Raw genomic sequence first — 26,022 nt, 5'->3', positions numbered from 1 at the left:
CTCAGGGCCAAGGGAAGGAAGTGTGCAAGCGAGGTAGATGCTCAGAATGTCAATCCTTAAGGGCATTAAAACATGGAAAATCATAACAATTCAGAGACAAGCACTTCTTTTAGGGAGATCCTGGCATATCACATTAAGAAATACACAGACAAGTCACTAGTGACAGAAGGGAGACCACCCCCTGCCAAAGGGTATACTTGAATGGCCAGTAATCTGTCTTTCATTAACTGGAAGATTTTTGTTTTACTGAGATGGGTGTGCAGGTCTATGACAGAACTAACCTGAGAGGGAAAATTACAGAAAAAGTTAACTCCTTCTCTAAGTTTCCTCTTCATAGCACACTACCTCTTATTTACTCTTAGTTTTTGCTAATAAGCAAACACTTTTTATAACATTAGTTTGAAGAATTTAAAATTATATTCTAATTATAAAATTATACTGCCGTGAGTACCACATCTCCAATCTTGTTCCTACATGCTCCTGTAAAATCCAGTTCAAAAGCTACCTCTTAAATGAAGCTTTCTCTCTTGGTAGGGTAGAGATTCCTGGGAAAATCTCTTTTAGGAGGTCTCCATCCTACCCTACTCGCACTCCCAGCAAGTATCCTATAACCAGCCACTAAATTAATTAAATTAGTTAAGAGTTTGGCAACCTTAAATATAAAGCTTGTTGATAAAACTTGATGGTACACTTTGTGTTTCAGGATCAGTACTATGTTTGAAATGAAGAGTATACTTTTACTTTCAGTTCAGTATTTTAGAGAGTGTGGACTTATTAATACCTGGTCAGCCTGCCTCAGAAGGCCTGGCCACCAAGACTATAATCAGTCTCACTCACAGACATCCCCGTTAATAGAAAGGGTGCAACCTGAGAAGAATGGATGTGGACTCAGTCTGCTGTTACACCTGCCAAGATTCATCACAAAATGGTTGTTTTTTTACTAGATATGGAAGGATCTAGTTTTCATGGGGAACTATAGGTTGAGTAGTAAATCTACTATATCTTACCTGCTGTCCATAAGTGAGTACTCAGCACAGAGTGGTAAGAAACTCTTACCTTAACAACCCTGTATCCTCTACTGGATCTCAGAAAAAAAAGGGAGGCGGCATTACAAGCCTATTTTACTTTATTTTATTTCATCTCATTTTTTCGCTTTTTTAGGGCTGCACCCACAGCATATGCAAGTTCCCAGGCTAGGGGTTGAATCGGAACCATTTGCTGCCAGCCTACACCACAGCCCCAGGAACACGGGATCTGAGCCACATCTGTGATCTACACCACAGCTCGAGGCAACATGGATCCTTAACCCACTGGGCAAGGCCAGGGATGGAAGCCGCATCCTCATGGATCCTAGTCCTGGTTCATTACCACTGAGCCACAACAGGAATTCCCAAGCATATTTTTAATTTTATCATATCTTGTGAATCTGCCCATACTCTTTGTAAAGCAATACACGCTTTATAAAAACAAAGAGAAGGAACTCCCACTGTGGCACATTGGGTCAAGAATCTGACTGCAGCAGCTCAGCTTGCTGCAAAAGTGCAGGTTGAATCCTGGCCTGGCGCAGTGGGTTAAAGGATCTGGTGTTGCTGCAGCTGCCAAGTAGGTCGAAGCTGTGACTCAGTTTCAATCCCTGGCCCAGGAACTTTCATATGCTGCAGGTTTAGCCATAATATAAAATTTCAAAAGCTAAAATGAATACAAAGAGGAGGAAACTGCAACAGGTTCAGCCTGTGAAATCAAAAGCTAGTCCTAAATTAGATTCATACATCCTCCTAGACTCTTGACTTAAGAAATTTAGCCATTTTCTGAGCTTACTATACCACATCATAATTATCTGTTTACATGTCTGCCAGAAGGTCCTTGAGGGCATAGACAATGTTTACTCATTTTTGTATTCCGGTATATTTCCTCTATCTACCCAGTTATCTATATAATATTAATATTATTTAAATACTACTTTTCAATTATATTACAAATACTATTTTTAAAATAATATTTATTCCAAAATCCCAATATTAACATCCATTGAGCTCTCACTGTATGCCAGACATTCTCTAAGTCCTTTACACATATTTAATTATTTAATCCTCATATTAATCTTGGAAGGTTGGTTCTATTACTCTTATTTTATAGATGAGGGAACTTGGGCACAGAAGAGTTAAATAACTTGTTCTTTCCATCCATCCACCTAATCTATTTATCTAGTCCACAAAGGATTTAATGGTTCCTACAGCTTATTATGATAATAAGACATAGTAGTTACACAAAAATTTTTGAATGACCAATTTTAGACATTTATTCCTTTAATTATGTAACAGACATACGTAGTAGTTCTCTTGCTGGGGGTTTACATTGTAGTAAAATACAATGTTCACTACAGGTTTTTTGGTTTTTGTTTTTTGGCTGTGTCCACAGCCTGCAGCAATTCCTGGGCCAAGGATCAAACCCATGACACAGCAATGACCCAAGCAGCTGCAGTGACAACACCAGATCCTTAACCTGATGGCCCCACAAGGAACTCCTAGTTTTTTTTTTTTTAAGCTATAAGCAATGACCATATTATAGCAACCAAAAATCATGATGGCCAAATTTAATGAAGAATTTCTCAGTGATAAGAGAACAGAACAGCCTAGCAAGAAGTTCAACTCCCCTAATTCTAACTCAGTTCCCAAATATTAAAATCCTTGATCCTAGGGGACCACTTAAGCCACAGATGCAGTTAGACATGAGTTGTCAGGATCAAATGCTATGAAAACATAATCTGGGGAAATCAGTCACCTCTAGGTTCTAGATCTACAGCAGCCAAAGAGAGGCTGAACCTAGATAATACTTGTTATATCAGGGTTAATGGGCATTCAGGATAGGAAGTTCAGTCAGAAACTCATCTAAATTATACATATTTGGAGAAATAAAAGGATTTCTAAATGAAAATAAAATAAAATAAAAATCTTTCCACGCCTCACAAGAGAAAGATGTCTATGTTCTAATGAAATGCACACAATGTGGATTCAGTAAATGTTTATAAACAACAGAGAAAAAGGTTTGTGATACCTCTGAAATCTCTCTTCTCAGTTTCTCCACTAGAGTCAAGTTTTTTTTCTTCTTCTTCATCCTCTTCCCCTTCTCCAAAAGAAGCCATAAGAAGTACACCAGCCTGGGACAACAAATTCTTCAACTGACTACAGAGTAGATCCAACAAAGATTGAACTACTTTGGGGCTCAGTTTATCAGCATAGGTCCTATGTGAAATAACAGAGGAAAAAAAAAGAAAGATAGTAACACAGAAGTACAAATGTGCTTAAACACATAAAGGAGAATAGAGGGAGAAGGAATTATTAGAATGTGAGAGACCAGGCCCCACACAGTTCTACCAAGACATCTACAATGCTCACCCCGTGGTGATGGCTAGTATCTGGAGCAATCTTGTACTAGCCACTTTTAAAGCTGTGCTGAGCTGGGAAACACCGGTTTTTGGCAACAACTGAAGAGGCTGTCCTAGCATGGTGTCTGTGCCACAGAGTTGTGACAATACATTTAGCAGACCAGTGGAAATTGCCAAAGAAACATCTACTGGTTGATAGTGAACACTCAGAGCAAAAACTGTAACCAAAAGGAGACGCTGTTGAGCTTCTGAAAAAAAAGACAGACAGTTGAGAATTTTCTTTGAAGTTAACAAAGTATTTACTAAAATAAACCATATTCCAAAATATAAACAGAAGCATGGAACACTATTACACTTTTAAGTACATATTCTTTACCTATAAGCTGACCTACTAATGTTAAACACAAGGTAGAGAATACTAGCCTTCTAGCATAACCTCAGACCAAAACGTAACCTGTGTCTTGTATCTGCAGATGTAGTTACTTACCAATGTGATGCTTATTTGCTTGAAGAGCTCTCTCCAGGGTAGCAGACAACTGTTGATAAATCTTATGCACAGCCACCTGGATTTCAATCTGAATATTTCTCTTAGCTGCTCTGATCCCATCCTAAATAACACAAAGATTTACCTTTTCCATTAGCAACAATAACACCTTCTGCCCAAATAAAAGGAATAGCATTTAAAAGTCGATGCTAGAGCCCTATGGTGGTTTTTAATTATTGGGTATATTTCAGCATACAAAAGTTTTACAACAAATTTATTTTTCAATGCTTTCAAAATTCTTGATTCTATATAATCTTTCTTCTTTCCCACAAAGCATTTTTTCCTCCCCAAACAAGGAAGACATCAGGACTTCCTGTTGTGGCTCAGTGGTAACAAACCCGACTAGTATTCATGAGGATGTGGATTCAATCTCCAGCCTTGCTCAGTGGATTAAAGATCCAGTGTTGCCATGAGCTGTGGTGTAGGCTGGCAGCTGCAGCTCCAATTCAATACCTAGCCTGGGAACTTCCATGTGCTGCAGGTACAGCCTTAAAAAGCAATAAAAAAAAAAAAAAAACAAATAAACAAGGAAGACATAAACACAACACTTTAAAAATACTAACAACAAAAATAAAAACAGTTCAAGCAATCAGATAAACTAGGTAAAAATGATCAAGTCTAAAACGTAAATTCTTGAAATCCATCCTCTTAAATACCAATCCTGATCCCAACTTTGATCTATCTCTATGTAATTTGGCTAAGGGTTAATAAAACTGAGCCAGCAAAGAATCTAAAAGTACAACAGTACCACGGCTTACCTGATCCCAACTATATACTACTATTACTCAAGAAACTAAACTAATGAGGTATCTCTGTCATTTAAGTCTTTATATTTCTAAACCTCAATCTTAAACACCAAAGAGTTTAGCATAATTAAACTGGTGCTGTAAAAAGACAGCTAAAATCTGAATATATTGCAAAGTGTCATCCTCACATGACAGTACTGTCACCTACCTGATAGTGATGCAATCGGCCACTCTCTCCTTTGGCTCCAGAGTGTCCAACGGTGCCTAAACCAAAACACCCTGCTAGAAACTGTAGCCGCACAGATGTGAGCAGAGTGGATGACTGGAAACCTGAGCTCGATCCTCTTCCTGCCAGAGAGATGCTACCCTTTTCTTCCATTCCAGATAATAGAACAAGGATCTGGTGAAGTGCCTCTAAACGAAGCTTGAGAAAAGTAAAACAAAAAATTTTAGAATTCTTCACTGAATTGAGACACAAAGAACGCTGTATATCACAGACAATATATTACTTAGCACACAGAAATTTCTGATATTTCTTAGGAATCTATTCTATTAGGATAAACATTTATTTTACTCTTACGACTTCACCAGTTTTCCCATAATGCCCCTTTTATGCTCCAGGATCCAATCCGGAATATAATGTTACATGCAGTTGTCGAGTCTCCTTTAGTCTGGGACAGTTTCTGTCTTTTTTTGTTTTTCATGACCTTGACTTCGGGAAAGGCTGTTCATACATTTTATAGTATGTCCTTCAATTTGGGCTGGACTGATGTTTTCTCGATTTTGAAATATAGTTACGGATTTTGAGGAAGAACACTATAAAGTCTCTTTCTCATCACATTGTTATCAGGGTATACTGGTATCATCATAACCCATTACTGGTGATATTAATTTTGATCACTTGGTTAAGGTGATGTCTGCCAAGGTTTCTGCAATGTAAAATTACTATATGTTGGAGTTCCCGTCGTGGCACAGTGGTTAACGAATCCGACTAGGAACCACAAGGTTGCGGGTTCGATCCCTGCCCTTGCTCAGTGGGTTAACGATCCAGCGTTGCCGTGAGCTGTTGTGTAGGTTGCAGACGCGGCTCAGATCCAGCATTGCTGTGGCTCTGGCGTAGGCTGGTGGCTGCAGCTCCGATTCAACCCCTAGCCTGGGAACCTCCATATGCCGTGGGAGCGGCCCAAAGAAATAGCAAAAAGACCAAAAAAAAAAAAAAAAAATTACTGTATGTTTTTTCTTTTCCATACTCTGCTAGTTCTAGTCACTAAGTCCAGTTCACTTTTAAGAGGAGGAAAATTAAGTTCCACCTCTTGGAGGAAAAAGTATCAAAGAATTTGAGGACATTTTAAAGCCACAATAACTAATAAACATTTTTTGAGGGAGATACTTGGAGGCTTTGCTCACTAATTTTGACATTTATCATTATTACCGTGGTATTCTAATAGTATCCTTTTTAAACAGAGACAAATGTCAAAAATGGAGACTGTGAGAACAGATCAGATTGGCACCAACCAATCTCACTCTAGTTTCTAGGAGACAAGGAAAGACTTAATGATTAGAGTATCTTGTTCGAAGCAAAAGCAGTGAACTTTTGTTCACTTCAAAGTATCAGGTTGTTTTGGTCAAGACACCAACATCGAAAGGCTTAGGTGGAGGAAAAGTGAAGGCAAGTAGTAGAAGAAAAGAAAAAGTTTTCATTGTACATTAAGCGGTTCAGTTTTATGTTTCCATAGTCCCTCACAAGGAGTAAATATCAGAGACTTACCTCTGCCCTTAACTGCTGCTGTTCCATTGCAATGATGGAGGCCTGGGGACTTGTAGACATACTTTCCTCTGGCTCTTTAAAACCTGGTGCATTCCCCACATCGCCACTCACAAAGCTTACAACATTTTCAATCAAAGTGTGAATTCCCAAAGACTTGGTAAGATCAAAATCAGACTCAAAGGAGTAAGAGGAGTTGCACAACCAGTCTCTGGTATGTTTCAGGCGAGCCCAAGAGTCACTCAGGGATTCCAATTGACTGTGCATAGGACCTACATATAAACAGAACAAACACCCATCAATGATGACCAAGTAGAACATACTTTTTGAAACCAGATGAGGGCTGAGTGCTGTTACCATACCAATTGGTGAGAAATGGATACTCATGTTTGAATACATGCATGCATTAAGTGAATCTGAGCAAAATGCTTTGGTAAAAAAACAAAAACAAAAACAAAAACCCCCAAAACTAGAGCAATGTAAGAAAACAAAAGGAAAGCCCTGTTTAATGTACTGGTGTCTCTGTAAGCGCTTTAGCAACACGCTGCCACAAGAAAAAGAAAGGCAGAAGCTGCTCTCAAAATGCTTAGCTTAAAATGCTCTGCAGTATTAAATCAGGCCATCATTTATGAACAAAAAGGAACTAGGCACTTAGGACACTGCTGGTAAGACCTACTAGTAATAGTACTTCATCTGATTTAACATTATCATTGCAAAGAGTAAGTTAAGATTGCACAAAGTGTTTACATATCTGCAATGAAATATTGCCAAAAAATGAATATAGAAGGGCAAGTAAACTTACACAAAAAGGAGACATAAAATACAACCCTTTGGATTTCATTAATATGAAGAATATTTTTACTGTGTCATATGCATATTTATTGTAGATTGTGAAACTCATATATAAGGAACCAAAGTTTCACAGACCTGGAATATATGAGTTACTATAAAATGGTATCTGCATAAAATTACAAGTGGTGTAACAATAGTTGCTAAATACCATTAGTTGTGCCAGTAGGCATTTTCTAGGCTAAAATCTTTACATGAAATAGCAAAAATATTAATAGATTTGAACACAACAACTATCCAAGTCATGTGCCAAGAGTGGCTTTAAATAAATAAATGTCTAATTCTCACAAGCTTTCTCTTTTTTAACTTGAATTGACCTCAGGTATATGAGTTAGAGTAATCATACTCCTTGGCTCATGATATACTCTCATCATTAGTCCATGCATTGTCTTTTTATGGCCACAACTGTGTCATAAGGAAGTCTCTGAGCTAAGGGTCAAATCAGAGCTACAGCTGAAGGCCTACAACACAGCCATGGCAACACCAGATCCAAGCCACATCTGCAAACTACGCTACAGTCTGGGGCAACACGGGATCCTTAACCCACTAAACAAGGCCAGGATTGAACCCACATCCTCACAGAGACTATGTTGGGTTCTTAACCTGCTGAATTAAAATAGAAACTCCAGCCTGTTTTTGTATTTATATTTATTTATAATAAATGTGAACACAATAACAGAAAACTGATAGTATCTATCTATGTGTTCCTCTTCCAACCCATCTCTCCCCTGCATCCTCCCACCTAAGGCTTTCATCATCATTCCTTTACTTTCATTGTTGTTAAATATTGTTTTATCTTATATGTATTCCAGAGACAAATAATGTTTAGTTTTAGCTGTTTGCAACTTTATAAAAAGGCATCATTTATGTAATCTTTTTGGATATATCTTTGCACTCAGTATAATACTGCCAAAACTCATTCACATTATTCCATGTAGCCATGGTTCATTTGTTTGAGTGCTGCATAATATTATATTGTGTGAATATACCAAATTTCTCTATTAGGAATGCATCTTAAAGTACTCAATAAAATATATATTACAAAAATTATATTTGTTACATAATAGATGGAAAAGATTTGGAAGAGGACTACTTGAACACTAATGCCCACAGAGAAAATGAACCAGTATCATACTAACTGTATAATGTATTTCTGAATTATTACATTGACGTCAGTAAAACCCAAGGACTTCAAAATGAGACAAATAAATTCACAATAGGCAAATAATATTATAAAGTAGCTATAAAATAATTTCATATGCATTCTTCTAACATAATTTAGAATGGCAAAGAATATATGGTGTGCCTGCCTTCCATGTTTTAGCAAGAATTCTTAAGATAAAGAAGTTCCAGATTTTCAGTTTTACTGAACATAAAAAAAATAACCAATCTGAAAATCTGGAGAGCTGAAGATTTTTCACTTAAAACAGAAGAGTAAAAATCCAAAGAATAATTTCATGGATGCATAATGTATTAAACTTAAAATGATATTCAAAGAATAAAGTAGGGGTTATGTGGCAAAAAAGGAAATAATCATTTTCCATGTCCTTAAGCTCCCCAAATTCAGAATTTGCATTTAACCATAAACAATATTTTTTTGGCTCTTAGTAGTGAACTTGTTGGTTAAATAATAAAATTTCAGATTAAAAAGTTTTTCTGTCTTCCAATGCTTAAAAATTATTTTCAAAATAAAAGTAAAATATGCAAAGAGTTAATGTTAGTACCACAGAAGTAAAAACAACCTTACAGATTACCTAGTCCAATTTCCTTACTTGAGGAAATGGAGGCCCAAATAAAATAATATGCTAAATTAATAACACTAATTCTTTAGGTTTATGGGAAGTGGCCTTACATATTCTTGTTGTTAGTCAAATCACTGATCCATGGAAATTTCAACTGCCTGCCTACACAAAAGTTCAATTGCAAATAATCTAAAAATAGTGAAATGCCTTAATATATTCCAAAATATTCTATGGAATAAGTGGCCGATCCCCAAATTAAATCCTCTCTGCAATTTAAAGTAGCAGGGGTCAGCAAACTTTTTTGGTAAAGAGCCAAGTAGTAAATATTTTAGGTTTTATGGGTCACTCACTACACATGCAACTACTCAACTCTGCTCCTATAATGTGAAAGCAGCCACACATAATACATGAGTGTGGTGTGTTTCAAAAAAACCTCACTTTCAAAAAAAGGTGGCAATTCAGATTTGGCCCACTAGTCATAATTTTCTGACCCCTAATATAAAGGATGCAATTTATTAAGTATATAACCCAAACAAAAATTTGATGAATAAAATATAAGAAAGAACAAGAAGGACACTTTCTGAAAGCATTAAGGTAAATAAATAAATCATGATAACCAAAATGTTTAGGTTGATATAAAAAATATTGTGAAACACAAAAACTTACAATAATGGAAATGAAAGATGAAAAAACTCTAATTCTTAAAAAAATCATATTAAAAAAATCATAACAACCTAATAACTGATTTGTTCTGTATTGTTTTATCTGAATATAGGAAATACTGTGTCTGAAAAGCATATCAATGCCTATATAGAGTAACTATGACTGAGCCCAATTCTTAGTATTAATTCAGAGTCTCCTACTATAAAAAGAAAATATAAAGTCCAAAAAGAAATTTGAGATTGTTTACTTGTCCTTACAATCTTGGTTCTTAAATGGAACTTTCAAAATGAACATGGCAGAGCTGCAATACATACTTTATAAACCATAAAATATGTAGGCAAGCTAAAAGGGGAAAAAAATTAAACATGCCATCATGTACTTGCTTGAAGCTCTTCTTTTTTCTGGGGCTCAACTGGCCAAAAAGGAGTAAATACACTACCACAACAAGAATCAGAAGACAAAAGGAGAAATTTGATACAGGAGACAACATTCACATTTGTTCTTTATATAATCTAATTTGAAATGCATAGATAAAACAGCATTTCACCCATACAAGTTGTACCATGAAACACACACATTGATAAATATTTTCAATATTATTTAGCAATAAAACCTAACACTATATTTAAAGACCTGGACAGGATGGCTAAATTAAACCATGATGCTCCTTCTTAAATTTTTGCTTTGGTATACCCACCATTTTTCACTGCATAAGCTTCAGCTTAAAAACAAAAACTAAAGTATCTGCAAAACTACAGCAGACCTCTTAAGTGTTAATCAAAGTATCCAAATGCCAACACGTTTAACAGGTTTTGTCAAGAATCTTGACAGGCTATTATGAGAATTAAATGAGTTAATATGTTTGAAGTGATTAGAATAATTCCTGGCACATACTAAGCAGTTTTTAAGTGTTTTTTGTTTGTTTGTTTTTGTCTTTTTAGGGCTGCACCTGTGGTACATGGACGTTCCCAGGCTAGGGATTTAATCAGAGCTACAGTTGCTGGCCTATACACAGCCATAGCAACATGGAATCAGAGCAATGTCTGTGACCTACACCACAGTTCACAGCAACTCCAGATCCTTAACCAACTGAGCAAGGCCAGGGATCAAACCTGCAACCTCATGGTTCCTAGTCTGATTCGTTTCCTCTGTGCCACGATGAGAATTCCTAAGTGTTTGATGAATATAAATTTCATATTACATCTGAAGTGTTAAACAGAAATATGTATCACCTGTCTCTTTTTAAAGTAATTTATGACATTTTTGAATTTAGAATTTAGCTTTGATGCCTCTACAGAGCTGAGCAAGTTGGCTGAGCTAAATTTATTTGCTCACTTTGCTCTACCCCTTCCTACCATATTCACTTTCTTGGACAAAGAATTTGGATCAATTGTGAAACATTAACTGGAATGAGGGGAGAAGAAGCAATCATGGTTCAACAGCATGAATTCCAGGATCCCCAGTGCCAGATACTGAAATTATGGGCATTAGGTCCTCTCAAGGAGGAGTTTCTGGAGGCATAAGAAGAGCAGCTAGAATGTGTATATGAACATTAACTGTCATTGATACATCCATTTAGTTTTAGTAAGTGGGATGTAATAAAACACTGTTATCTCTAATATCTCTTACTAGGTTTTTAATAACTCAGAACCACTAGACTAACAAATGAAAAAGCAAAGTGAGAAGAAAAAGTTTACATTTCCTCTTCAAAAAATTGGAAAGGAGTAAGCAAGCACATAGAAGAATTCTCACTTGGCTGGACATCTGCTTGTCCTTCATAGCTCAAGTCAGAATCAGAACACCTGAATGGCTCCAAAAAGTTCTCAGACTTGGTAGGTTCATCTGCCCAAGTGAAGATAGGCATGTTATGGCTTAAGACATCTGGTCCACATTGACATTAAATAAGGAAAAAATAGGGAGGTTTATTTTACCTTCATTTAGGAACAAAACAAAACAAAGTAAAAAAACACCACTGTGGTCAGAGGGTAGTCTCTAAATACACATGATTTTTAAAAATTCCTTTCAATATTTTGTCCCAAATGTATTTTCAGTGTTCATTTCTTTGAAAGAAGGAAGTCCATTATCATTAAATAAATGAAACTATTAAATGTACATTTTCATTGTTTAATCCACACATACTAGGATTCACAATTATGACGACTATTTTTGTGGCCCTTTCTAAAGCAGTAATTCTTCTACTTTCTAGTCAACAAAATTTTGTTTGGGAACATTAAGATGTAATGATCACTAGAATAAATTGGTATCACATTAAGGGATATCATCATAATTTGCATAACTAGTTTTGCCTCTCTATTATAACTTCCTAAATAGGTAATTTAAAAAAAACAAACTTTTCCCATGAGGTCCTATATTTCCTTTCTGTTTTCAACAAAATAAAATTAAATTCCAAGAAGTTAATAGGTCTAGCTACTATCTTCAGCTTTTGGAGAAGATGGCTTACACATAAACAAAATTTTGACTAAAGGCTTTAATTCATTTGAATCTACTTACCTCTAAAACTACAGAAAATCCATATGTACTTATAGGGCAACTGCTTAAAATTTGGGACAGGTAGAAACTATAGGATAGTTATTTTAAAGTGTCACAGTGATTCCTCCTAAGTAATTTATACTTAATTCTAGGTTATTCTCAATTCAAAACCAAAGATATCACTTTTTGTTTTATTCCAATGATTAATTTGTCCTATAATTAGTTACCATAGACTGAATCTCAAATTTATATTTCCAAAAGTATCATAAATAGTTGAGGGAAAAGAACAATTTTAACCAACAGACTATCACTTATAAATATGATTAGTACAGTAGGAAACTCTTAAGTAATAGGTTGGATCATTTATGCCACTCAATAAGTTTGGAGCCATGTTTTCCTTAATATAAAACAGAAATTACAGCAACAATCTTTTTTTTTTTTTGTCTTTTTGCTATTTCTTGGGCTGCTCCCGCGGCATATGGAGTTTCCCAGGCTAGGGGTCTAATGGGAGCTGTAGCTGCCAGCCTATGCCAGAGCCACAGCAACTCGGGATCCGAGCCGCGTCTGCAACCTACACCACAGCTCACGGCAACGCCGGATTGTTAACCCACTGAGCAAGGGCAGGGATCGAACCAGCAACCTCATGGTTCCTAGTCGGATTCGTTAACCACTGCGCCACGACGGGAACTCTGACAGCAACAATCTTCATCTGAACCAAGCAACATGAAAAAGATAAAGCTGTTCCAAAAATTTTAATTTTTTTTTGTAGGGCCACACCCACAGCACGTGGAGGATCCAGGCTAGGGGGTGATTCGGAACTATAGCTGCTGGCCTACATCAGAGCCACAGCAATGTCAGATCTGTGACCTACACCACAGCTCATGGCAACACTGGATCCTTAACCTACTGAGCGAGGCCAGGGATCGAACCTGCAACCTCATGGTTCCTAGTTGGATTTGTTTCCACTGCGCCACAATGGAAACTCCCCCAAAATTTAATTTCTAAATCACATGGTTAAGAAAAAGGTACTCTGGCTAGTTATGGCACATGAACTGCCAATTTTCAAAGAATTAAAAAATAATAAAATACATACTGCACATTATACTAACCATTTATTTGATATCACAAATACCTTATAATTTTTTTAGAAACCCAACAGCCTTGATACACCATAGTATTAAAACTTTACAATAAAGAAAGCACCATCTCTAGTCTTTAGAATTCCTAATAGTTCAGATTAATCATTTTCTGCATTCTAAGTACCAACATTTCTTCCTCTAAGTTATAAATACAAAAAAGAAAAAGCTGTGTGTGAAATTTCTTTCTCTCATTCCTTTTTTTCTGTAGGGGAACCTAACATCCTGCCAAGGAAGCTATCAAGGGAAGAGTTTAACTCTGAAATACAAAAGACTTTTAATATCATGGAAAAAAACAGTTTTCCCACAGGCTTTTAGGAAACTGCCACCAGGAGATATCTGGAACATTTCACATTTTCACAACCAGAGGATAAAAGCGTTCAATAAAAATAAAAGTGCCAGAGTTCCCGTCGTGGCGCAGTGGTTAACGAATCTGACTAGGAACCATGAGGTTGCGGGTTCGATCCCTGCCCTTGCTCAGTGGGTTAACGATCCGGCGTTGCCGTGAGCTGTGGTGTAGGTTGCAGACGAGGTTCGGATCCAGTGTTGCTGTGGCTCTGGCGTAGGCTGGTGGCTACAGCTCCGATTCGACCCCTAGCGTGGGAACCTCCATATGCTGCGAGAGAGGCCCAAGAAAATGGCAAAAAGACAAAAAAAAAAAATAAAAGTGCCAATTAATAGAGAACAATATTTGGAGAGTTTTTAGTTACCTTGGAGTTGTATTATCTAAAAGTGCTGTTCTTTCCATCTACTTGTACATATAAACGAGGTAACTATATTATTCCTTAAGATACAGCTTTTAACAAATGAGCTTAACACTTGATGACACTCTAAAATTGTTCCTCATGGGAAAAGTTTTTTAAAGAAATCATTTGCTCATCTTTCACATTCTCTAACTTGAGAGGCAAGGAGGAAAAAACTAGAAACTTTCAGTTTGAAAGTAGAATGTGTGTATGATAGGCAAATGGGATAAATAGTTCTCCCTGTAACACCTTTTAAACTATAGCTACTCTACCAGTGAGCTAAAACATGGCAAATTATGTCCATAACCCCCCACAATGTAAAGTACTGCTTCTGGAGTTCTACAGGACTTTTAAAAAGTCAAAACACACAACAAATGAGAAACAAAACTGATTAACTCCTAGACAGTCCCAGACTTTTTAAGGGTATATATTTTAAAGAAAATGATCTTCCTTTTAACTTTTCTGATAAAATGTTTCAATGACAGATCTAAATACATCAGACATAAAAAGAGCTACTTAATTTCATCAGATATTTAATAGTTAATGCTTACCTCTCTTTCTATGAGATGATGCCAAATCCAAATCAACGTTTCGTCTTCCACTCTAAGTTAAAAATAAATAATAAAATTGTGAAAATTATTTTACAATTAAGAGTTAACTGAATATTGGAATAAAAAATAAACTATATAATTATAGCAATGCGCTATTTATTCACCAGTCATGCCAGGCTAAGAACAAAAAATCTCTAAAAACCCAGTGAAAACAGCTGTAAGAGAGCCCAGGCACAAGACTCTAAGATACTAAAATATAAAGCCAATTAACACTGTAAAACAGTAGAAGTTTTTCTTTGTTGTCACCTTTTCTTCTTTGGAATCTTTGTCTTTTATATTCCAAACACAGTATGATTTTGGCAGCACCTGCAGCATACAAAAGTTCCCAGGCCAGGGACTGAGCATGTGCCACAGCAGTAACCAGAGCTACAGCAGTGACAATGCCAGATCCTTAAGCCACTGAGTCACCAGGGAGTTCATGATCTCTTATTAATATCCTCTGTAGCCAAGTCCTAGATGCCTAAAGCAGCTATAGCAAAGTCCCATTTTCCAAAATAACTACTTGATCTATCCTCACTTTCCATTCTTTTCAACTCTCATTAGCCTTGGCTAAGTATACAGAAGAAGAGAATCTGATACATAGTTCTAAGCCTTCTGGTAGTATTTTAAAATATTTTAAAACGCTTTTAAATAACAGAAGAAATCTCAAACTGGTGAAACTGCAGACAGCTTAATAAAGAGTGAAGGCTTTTAGGAAGAATGGGAGTATATTTCTGTGTGTGTGTGTGTGTGTGTGTGTGTGTGTGTGTGTGTGTGTGTGTGTGGTGGGGAGGCACTGTTGAGAACTATCTACTCTCTCATATGTACACCCAGCCATAAACAAACCATGTGACTTAAATTTATGTATAGACTTGACATTATGGTCTTGGCAATTTCAACTGTATTCTATCACATAATAAAAAAGTTTGTGGCAAAGAAGAATGCGTGCAGAAGTAATAAAACAGATCAGTTCAGGAAATCTTTTCCTGCTAACACATACAGACATATGCATGCACACTGTGGATAAATACATTTTGTCTAACACACACGCACGCACGCGCGCGCGCTCGCACACCAGAAATAAGTATGTCCTCAGGCCATTTGATAGACCAAATACCAAAGAGTTGTCACAATAGCTATAAAGATATTACCATTTCATGTATATAACATTTTTATTACACAGGACCTTTTATCTCATGCCTCAGAACGAGAAACATCTAAGTTTCTCCTGAAAACCTGGTTTAGTCTTACCTTTTAGACACTAAATCGTATTAACTCATGCTTTTTCCTATTTGGTGGCCAATCTGTAATACACCACCACAGGATATGTGCAGAGGTGTGGAAATCTTACTCAGGGCTTTATTTTCCTCTCTCAGCTTCTTTTAGACATAATTTATTCACCTAATTTATACTTTTATAAACAGTATTTATTCATGGATGTTAAATCAAATTCTTCATGAAATAGGAGAGTAGGGAAATGTGGGGGATAAATTGGGAGAGCACAGTAAGAAATGCTGATAAAGGAGTTCCTGTCGTGGCGCAGCAGAACTAAATTCGACTAGGATCCATGAGGTTTCGGGTTCAATCCCTGACCTTGCTCAGTGGGTTAAGGATCCGGTGTTGCCGTGAGCTGTGGTGTAGGTTGCAGGATGCGGCTCAGATCTGGTGTTGCTGCAGCTTTGGTGTAGGCCAACAGCTACAGCTCTAATTAGACCCCTAGCCTGGGAACCTCCATATGCCGCGGGTACGGCCCTAAAAAGACAAAGACAAAAGACAGAAAAAAAAAAAGAAAAAAGAAAAAGAAATACTGATGAGAGTGACAACTGTCAATCAGGGTTTAACTGTGTAAATGTTCATTTAGGTTTCTCTGTTTACTAAGACAGAGAATTAAATAGGATATCACATAAAACTCTTTTTTTTTTTTTTTCCCCTTTCCGGCCTCCCCGAAGCACATGGGAATTCCCAAGCCAGGGATCAGACTGGAGCCACAGCTGGGACCTAAACCACAGCTGCAACAAGGCTGGATCCTAACCTATCATGCGGGGCCAGGGATTGAACCTACATCCCAGTGCTCCCAAGACACCACTGATCCCCTTGCACCACAGCAGGAACTCCGATCACATAATACTCTTTATGAAACACAAATTTAGCACTGAACTGATTAACTTCAGTTATTTTAAGAAAACATTTACTAACAATTCAGAGTAAATGAAGTACTAATAGATATCAAAGATAGGAATGGTAATCCTAAATAACCTCAGACAGAAGGGTAACATAGTTCAACTGGAAAAACCCTAAGTACACCCCCACTACTTGCTCCTCTTTGTCTATACCAGGCTCTCTGAAGCTGAAGGTTCAGCCCAGGCTGCCTCATTTACAAGAGAATCTGTTCTCTCTTGTTCTTGGTTTTTTCACCTTTTATGACACTATCATTCTAAATATTCCATAAGGAAAGATGATCAAGAGTCCATCTTTTTCAAAAATGTGTTTATTAATCTTTTTAGAATTCTGTAGAAACTAGACTTGGCAGTTAAATCTAGTTTCAAGCCACCTCCATTTATCTGTCTTCTCATTATGTTTTTAAAACATAACTTTCAACATGTTTTAAAAACCCACCTGAGCAAGTGTAACAGGTAGTTATTCCCCATTGCAAAGATAAGAAGCTGGGGCTCAGAAAGGTTAAGTGTCTTGCCCAAGGGCAAAATCAATAGAACCTACTGTGGAACAAAGAGTGCATATCTGGAAAAGAAAACAAACTGTAATTTTAAATAGAGTGGTCAGGGTAGGCATCACTGAAAAAGTAACATCAGAATGAAGAGCAGAAGTGAGGGAATTTGCCTGCAGACAACAGTATTCCAATCAGAAGAAACAGCCATGTAAAGGCCCTGTGGGGAAGTTATGTGGTGAAGAGGTCAGTGTAGCAGAAGAGTCTACCAAGAAAAAGAGCAGCAGCAGAGGAGATCAGAGAGGAGCGAGGCCAGGATACCTCAAGTCTTAAAAACCCCTGTAGGGACTTAGGCTTCTACTCTGAGGAAAAAGTCATTGGAGGTTTTGAGGAGAGAAGTGACATGTTCTATTACAAAATTACCACAAGGCTGGGGAGACTAGATAATGAGAATGATCAACTTTGAAAAATTAAATGGACAGAGGAATCTCAGTAGACTACAAGACTAGGAATGTGAATTGGGAGCACAGAGATATGAATGGGAACGAATAATAAAAGGCAAAAGAACAAAAAAAATAAATGAAACTTGAAGATACTGTTCACCTATCCTTAGAGGGGGAATCTGTCACGCTTACAAGTTTGTTTTAAAACAACAGCATTATGTTTATGTAGCAATCCATGCTCCTCAAAAATATAAGGTAAAGCAACAGCCAAAATGAAAACCCAGCTATGAACTCCATGTCCAAAGCTATTCAAATAGAAGGAATCTTTTAGACAGTTTTCATTCCGTAATTTATTTTACTCATTACATTATAGCATACCTTACTTCCTACTTGAGAGTTACATATACACACATATATACACATATATATACATATATATATACACACACACACACACATATAAAACAGCATCTCACTTATTTGACGTTTACCTTAAATGCCTGTAGTCCAGGTCCTCAGGCTTTTTTGACACATAACTGAGAGCTACTTAAAGTTGGTAAATAGAGGAGATATAAACAGCTTTGTATTGTACAGCAGAAATTGACAGAACATTGTAAATGAATTATAATAAAATTTTTAAAAAGAAAAACAGATTTGTATTTTAGAAATATTATTCTAGTGAAATGTCAAAGATGGGCATGGGATAAGAGATAGGGCAACCAGTTTGGAGATTTCTGTACTGGTCCAGGCAGAAAAGAAGGAAAGTCTGAAACAGCAGTTACAGGAGGGATGGACAGGACATATCAGAAAGATGTTAAGAGTTGAAATTGTCAAGATTTGTCTAAATAGATTGTGGGGAGTGAGGAGGTTGCAGGGACCTGGAATTAAGAAAAAGTAGAGTCAAGGATGAGCCCAGGTTTCCAGCCTGAGTAATTAAGAATAGCACTTACTTAGATAGGGAATATGAGAGGAGAAGAAGTTTGGGAGTAAGAGAAGTTTATTTTGGATAGGTTAAGATTATGGTCACCTGACATGTACAGGTAGAATGTCCACCAAGGAGTCACATATACATGAATTTGGGAGTTCCTGTCATGGCTCACCCGAAACGAATCTGACTAGTACCCATGAGGATGCAGATTCAATCCCTGGCCTCACTCAGTGGATTAAGATCCAGCATTGCTGTGAGCTGTGGTGTAGGCTAGCAGCCGCAGCTCCAATTTGGACCCTAGCATGGAAACTTCCATATGCCACATGTGCAGCCCTAAAAAGACAAAAAATAATAAAAATTAGATGCATGAATTTGGAGATTAGGAAGACGGCAGAGCTAAAGATAGAAATCTGAGAGTCCTTAACACATAGGTGATGAATATGCAATACAATTACCTCATTTCTCTTAAAAGTTCTTTTAAAAAAGTTTTTTGTCTGAAACAAATGTATATTACTTACTCTAACCAAAGCCTTATGTATCTACACACAAATCCTTCTTTACTGAATCTAGATATACCTACCAGTGCGTAACCTTCTTCATCTGATTCAGGCTGAGACAAATCAGATTCACTCCTCGATTTGATCAGTCTATAATTTGGACTTGCGTGGACTAGTCGGCTCTCTGCAGTAAGACTTTCACTCCTGTCTCACATGCACAAAGAAAAGTTTTTCGATTTGGGACTGTTAGTGAACATAAAATTGAATGCAACTAGCAGCACAGAGATAAAATACACACACAGTGAGGAGTAATTACATCTGTTGATGGAAAAATCCTGATTCTTAGCTAGGTCTAAGCACAAAGTCTGTCTCGATTATATCAGAAAGACTTTCATGTCACTACATTACAGAGATATGCAAATACTGTTATGTGTTTCTCAACTATTCTGTTATTTATATGTATGAAAATCTGTGTCTCCTCATTGAATCTGAAGTTTATACTCCAGGCTGAATTAGTACCACACTTTACATTACTTTAAATTCATCCTCCTCAATTTCTATTTCCTCCTCCATGTCTGTGTTAATTTCAGAACACAATAACTTTGAGAATAAACCATTTCATTAAATAAAGGGAGGAGAAAGATGTTTTAAGTTTCTAGTCAGTCCCACCTGGTCATAAGTCCACCCCCTTCAGAGGCACTTGTAGAAGGCTGATGCAACTGTCCTTCTTCCCTTCGTTTCTGAAGCTCATCAATCACAGGACTTACTCCTAATATTAACAGGGCACATCGATGAATCACGGAGTTGCAGGCAGCAGTGTACACATCCTGACCCTCGGGAAGGTCTGTGCTGACCCTTCGCTCTTGCTGAGACTGAGGAGGTGGATCATCGGCTCGAGCCCCAGACCCTGCCCCACTGCTCATTCTATCTCGATCTCGGCTACGAGCTACTTCACGGGCTGAGAGGAAACACTGAAAGATTTCTGTAACATGCAACACAAAAACAAGGTCTTAACACATGGGGAGAGAAAAGCAAAGAAAATAACAATAAAAATAGTCAAAAAGTTTGGACCAAAAACTTACTAAAGAGGGAAAAACTTTTTTTAGGCATTAAGTACAGCAAAGTAACAAAAGTTAAAATCTTATTTAAAAAATACAGATATATTAAACTTTTCATAAAAATCACAATAGGAAATACTGATGCCTTTACAGAATTTAGATTTGGTTGATTTTATTTCTACTCTTATGCATTTGATCAGGGGTTTGCAAAGTGTGGTCCCAGAAGAGCAGCATCAACATCTGGGCACTCATTAGAAATGGAATATACTAGGTCTATCCCAGAATTTCTGTAACAGAAACTCTAGGCATGGAGCCAGCAATCTGTGTTTTAACAAGCCTTCCAACTGATTTTGAAGGCCATTAAAGTCTGAGAAGCACTGGGTTAGATAAAATAACTTCCTGTTTCTGAAATGTTCATGACCTGGGCTTGAAAACTGTCAGGTTGCAAAAGAAACAAACAAAACTTAAGTTGCATTAATTATAATGAAAAGCTCCCTTTCCCCTTCCAAAGTCCATATAATTCCTAACACCTACACGTTGTTGTATTTGGAACACATTAAATAAGCACAACCATTAAAGGTCTTTGCTGAAACAGAATCTGGTTATAATACACAGCTAAGATTGACTCCAGAGTCAAATGGCATCACCAGGAGTGTCTGTCTAATGCCATCCCTTCCCAATTCACAAGTGCAAAAAATCAGTGGGTTTAATAAGATTCTGATTCAGTAGTTGCTATTTTACAGTTAGAAAATTTTTTTTTCTCAAATTTGGAGATGTTATTTTTTATGGGGAACCTAGGCAAAAAAGTTAGTAAAATACTAGACTCATCTGTTAACATGGAAGAATAAACTTTAAAAATAGATCTGAGTGTTTCACAGTATTATTATGACAACATATTCATTATGCTGTTAGAAGTCCCTTATGTCTAAGAAAATCAAAGCAACAAACCAGTCCAGAGCTGGAAATCAGTTCAGGTAATCAAGAAAATGGTCACTAGAATTTTGGGCAGACTTGATTCTAATTCCAGTTGCTACTAACTATGGCCCTAGACATTTAATTTTGCCTCCTTAAACCTCAGTTTGTCCATTTTTAGAATAGAGTAATACTAGAAATCATTTTCTAAGACTTAAAGGATTATAAGTTAATTTATGTGAATGTGAAGTATTTCATCCAGTGTCCAGCATTTAACCTGTGCTCAAAAAGGTAGCTAGTTGAAAAATTATTACTCCCCAGGTAATTATTATGCTTTTACTAATAACTGAGGGTTATGTTATTATTTACTAATAATTAAGGGTGTTTTCCTCTTTGATCTTTGCTTTCAAGAATTTCTAAATTAAGACAAGTTCATTTGCACAAGTTCCTCAGCCTCGGCTTTTAAAATATAATTATTCTCCCCCTCCTCATCTTTAAAACCCTTTTCTCCATTTGGACCTTATCTTTTTCTTTTTGTTTTAATGTACTTTGGTCTTGTTTTGAGCCACCTCAAAATCTTTCTTTAGAAATATGCAGAACACAAATTGATAATAAAGTTAGGTATAAAATTGACTGAAATATACAGACAGTCCCAATATCAAATGCATTAACTAACCATAATGCCTTAAGCTACAAAGTGAATACACACTTTAACTTGGAAGAGCCAAATCACTCAACAGATACTAACAAATGTTTAAGCTTTGATAGTTCTCTTTAAAACTATCTGTAGCCTTGGAATATAAAAGTATGAAAAATGTTATTCACCAGCTAATAATACTTTCTTGCTCTCTACTGAAAACAGCAGTGTAGTCAGTGAAGTTAATAATTTTAAAAGTTTTACATATGGAAAATAACTGGGCTCTCCTAATAGGCACGGAAAAGGGGCTCTCTTCCTCTCCACTCAGAGGTTGGCCAGGCCAATGGACAACCTGGTACACTTCAGAGAACAAACTCTGAACGACCCTATCCAATGACTCATGGACATCAAAATTACTTCATGAATGAGGCTCGACGGAATAGGTACTATTTCCAAAAGCCTGCTTTCAGAGCTTTTCAGCCCAAAACATGCAATCTAATACCTTCAGGATGGAACTAACACAGTTGTAAGAGCTGAAATGTTATGTAATATTGTTCAGATCATCAGGAGAATATCAGATCCTTTTAGAAAAATTATAAAGAAATGTTTGCCTTTCTCTTCTACAGCCAGTTTCCCTACCAAAAAGAATGCCACAGTGTATATCTGTAAAGCAAGAAGAGTGTACTCACTGCCAGCTGTCATCACTTCATGTTCCCGTTCTTCCTCCTCATCCTCTGGCTCAGGATGCCCCTCTTCCCGATCTCGCTCAGCCTGTTCTTCCATTTCAGCTTCTTCATCAATGGTCCGGGTAAATGCATGCTCCTGAGGATCAGCATCTGCAGAATCTTGGTTTTCTGGGATCTTCAAGAAATGATCAGAGCTACGCTGAATATATTTTTCAAAAACTTTGAAAAACTTCATTAAAACCTTGACTTTTTTACCATGGAAAATAATACTAATAGCAGAAATAACACATGAATTTTACTACGAAAATGCAAAAGATACCCTGGATAAATCTGAAAAGATTAGAAAGAATGTATACAGACACCTAACACACTCTTCATCAGTATTCTGTCATGCTATAAATTGAATGATATATACTGCTATTCAGTTGCAAATTGCTAACAGAGCTGTAACCTAAAATGAATTGAATATGATGTTAAGTATAAAAGGTAATTAAAGAACATTGTTTGATTCCATTCAGTCTCCCTCAAGTTTGTGTATTGTTATTACTCTGTATAAATGTTTAAAAACTCTAATTTAAAACAAAACAGTACTTAAAAAATTTTTTTTGGTGAGAACATTTACGTTCTATTCTCTTAGTAAATTTTAATTATACAAAAAGTATTGTTTTTCATTATTTCCTTTACTTTGCCCCTGAGAAAACCAAAAATCAGAAATCTGGTAAGGAAAATGTTAATTATGTTTCTCATGATGGTTATGCTATCTAGCAGTTATTTAGAAAAGAGTCCTTACATCAAGTAGAGTCAAAAATGCCATAACAGTTTATTATTTTCCCCACCAATTTCAATATAAAGCACAAATAAAAATTTTTAATGATATCCTTATTTGGAAAATAAATGTTATTTTGTGATTCATGGCCAGATGGGGATACTGAGCAGTCAGACTCACAAAAAGTCATTTATCCCCATAATATGTGAGTTTCAAACTGGAGCCTCAATGAAACAGTAAATTAATATATTCCATGGGCATTCAAGGTCACTAACAAAGAGTCAGAACCACAAATATTAAATCAGTACATGCCAAAAGAGTAAGTACAATAATACAAATGTAGAGACAATTTTTTTTTAATCCATGGTTTAAAAAATGGAGTACAAAACATCTAATGTACGAAGTTTTAAAGTAAGCACTTCTGAAAGTGATGTTTCAGGCTATGCTCCCTAATTACATGATCATGTTATCAGGGCTATCAAGCACTTTAGAAATCATCTCATTTTTGCTGTTACTTCTGGAACATCCTTAATAAAAGTTTTCAATCTTTAGTAGGGGACAACTTTAATCACCAGAAGACTTTTTTTCTTATATTTAGCTAACAACAATTCTCCATTCAGTTGTTACCCTTTGGTCCTACTTGCGCCCTCTGGAACATCAGGGAATGTATTTATTTACTCTCCAACATGGAAGCCCATTAAGTATTTTTAAGGCAGCTATCATTCAATTCCCCTGTTTCCATTTTCTAAGCTAATCATCTTTGACACTTTCTAGTTCTTGTATAAGATGATATTCAGATCTTTCACCAATATAAGATAATCTGCTAATATCCCTCATAAGTTATGGCATCCCAAATCAAATAGGATAATTCAAATGTGGTCTGATCAGCATAAAATAAAGGAATAGTATTTAATATGATTTGGACAATTTGATTTGTTGTTATTACTTATATGACCTAAGAATATATAAACTTTCTTAGCAGTCATATCACACTTGATAAATATGAGGGTAAATAAACCCTCAATCTTCTACTCATCTAATTTTTTTCACCACAAAAAGAACTATTCAACATTTATTTAACATATGCAATAATTAAAGCACATTCTTCCCTCTCACATAAACCAATATGGAGCTATCTCTCACAGCCTGAAGAAAAACATAGAAATTAACTGATTTCCAACTTTACCCATCTGTCTCTTGATGATGACCTGGTCTGAATAAGCTCAAGGTTCTTGCAAGCAAGTAAACGACTTCGAACTTTGTACACACAACGGTATACTTCTGATAAGCTTTTACCAGGCTGATATCTAAATAAAGAACCAAAATAGAAAAGTTACCTAATTTCTAACATCATGAGAGCAAATATTTGTCTGAGGATAGTTTTAAGTTACTTGCCGGCTTTCTCCACATGCTTGACTGAGTAAATTTGTGTGTTTCAGAAGAGCTGCAAGAACAAATCTAGACACAGTGTCCAACAGTGACTCATTACTTAAAGTTGCACTGTCCCAATCTGAAAATAAAAATGATGCATTGACTTATAACAGGAAACAGTTCAGAGGTAATTTTAATAGCTTTAGTAATCCGACACCTGAATTTTATTGTTTTCCTAAGCAGTTATTTAATAAATTCACTTACTAGATCCTGCATACTGTACTAGGAGTACAGCAGTGAACAAAACTAAGTTCCAGATCTCAAGGAGCATATATTCCAGTTAGGGGGAGGAGACTTGGGGAGACAATAAATAAAAACATTAATATGACAGAAAAGTGCTCAGAGAAAAATAAAGCAGGGTAAGGAGAAAAGGAAATACTGTACTGTGTGGGTTTACTATTTCATAAAGGCTGGTTTGGGAAGGTCTCCAATGAAGTGAAAATTAAGCAGCGATCTAGATGAAATAGGGGAAGAAGCCACATAGAAACAGTGTCCTTTCAAAAAAAACTATGTGGAGGTCCTAAAGTGAGTTCAAGGAGCCAAGCGCAGCTAGAGCAAAGTGTGCATGCAGAAGAGTGGTAGGAGACAAGAGAAAGCTGCCTGGGAGCACATCACACAGAGCATCACAGACCATTGCAAGTCCTTTAGGTTTTACTCTGAGGGATATGGGAAGGACCATTAGAAAGCTTTGAACAGAGATATGGCATGACATAATTTGTATTTTAAAAGGCTCACTCTAACTGCTGAGTGGAGAACTTACTACAGGGACAGCAACAGCAGAAGCAGTTGTTGCAATAATTCAGGTGAGAAATGATGATGGTGGCTCAGACCAAAGTACTAGCAGTGGAGGTAGTAAGAAGTGGTCAGATTCCATATGTATTTTGAAGACAGAATTGAAAGAATTTGTTGATGGATCAGATGCAAAAATGAGAGAAATTAAGGATGACTATAATGTATTTAGAATGTAGCTGGCTTTTACTGAGAGAAGACCACAAGAACACTTTGAGTGGACAGGTATCTGAAATCAGGAATCTGGTTTTGAATACTATCTATTAGAAATCCCAGTGGAGATACCAAGTAAACTAGTCAAGTGTGTATCCAGTATTAGAAGCCATTAAAGTAGATACTGTGAATACATGTACATTTAGGTGGGTAAGAAATGAAATATTTGGACAGAGATGAGTACATGCATTTGAAAACTCAAGTCACAGCATTAAATGATAAGAACTAGTCACAGCAGCTTTCTTTAATTCCACGTTAGCAGACCAGTATTGTGCTTTAAAAATGCAATACACCTGGGAGAGACAGGTAATATAAGAAAAGGAATGTATTTATATATGACTGGG

General features: G+C 36.5%; 1 protein-coding gene across 38 annotated transcripts in view; it reads right to left on the bottom strand.

The window, feature by feature from the left end:
* The window catches only part of HERC1 (HECT and RLD domain containing E3 ubiquitin protein ligase family member 1), a 197,980-nt gene that overhangs the window by 81,313 nt on the left and 90,645 nt on the right, over nucleotides 1–26,022 (bottom strand). For 23 of the 38 annotated variants that reach the window (XM_084967006.1, XM_084967044.1, XM_084967018.1 and 20 more), the window contains exons 20-31: nucleotides 24,641–24,755; nucleotides 24,432–24,552; nucleotides 22,483–22,654; nucleotides 19,856–20,168; nucleotides 19,270–19,390; nucleotides 14,615–14,666; nucleotides 10,064–10,129; nucleotides 6,444–6,712; nucleotides 4,884–5,099; nucleotides 3,873–3,993; nucleotides 3,396–3,633; nucleotides 3,055–3,242 (exon numbers count right to left, since the gene is read on the bottom strand). In XM_084967006.1, the coding sequence (XP_084823132.1) occupies nucleotides 3,055–3,242; nucleotides 3,396–3,633; nucleotides 3,873–3,993; nucleotides 4,884–5,099; nucleotides 6,444–6,712; nucleotides 10,064–10,129; nucleotides 14,615–14,666; nucleotides 19,270–19,390; nucleotides 19,856–20,168; nucleotides 22,483–22,654; nucleotides 24,432–24,552; nucleotides 24,641–24,755 (1,992 nt within the window). The remainder of the gene's footprint in view (nucleotides 1–3,054; nucleotides 3,243–3,395; nucleotides 3,634–3,872; nucleotides 3,994–4,883; nucleotides 5,100–6,443; nucleotides 6,713–10,063; nucleotides 10,130–14,614; nucleotides 14,667–19,269; nucleotides 19,391–19,855; nucleotides 20,169–22,482; nucleotides 22,655–24,431; nucleotides 24,553–24,640; nucleotides 24,756–26,022) is intronic. The other 15 variants (XM_021094060.2, XM_021094084.2, XM_084967157.1 and 12 more) reach the window with 1 other exon arrangement.

The sequence above is a fragment of the Sus scrofa genome, chromosome 1 (assembly GCF_054392235.1).
Source record: "Sus scrofa isolate SSC_HxYL_T2T_F1_AM1 chromosome 1, Sscrofa_HxYL_maternal_Yorkshire_Landrace_v2.0, whole genome shotgun sequence".
NCBI lineage: Eukaryota > Metazoa > Chordata > Mammalia > Artiodactyla > Suidae > Sus > Sus scrofa.
Note: the sequence above shows the minus strand (reverse complement) of the source record. Positions and strands in the feature narration are given on the sequence as shown.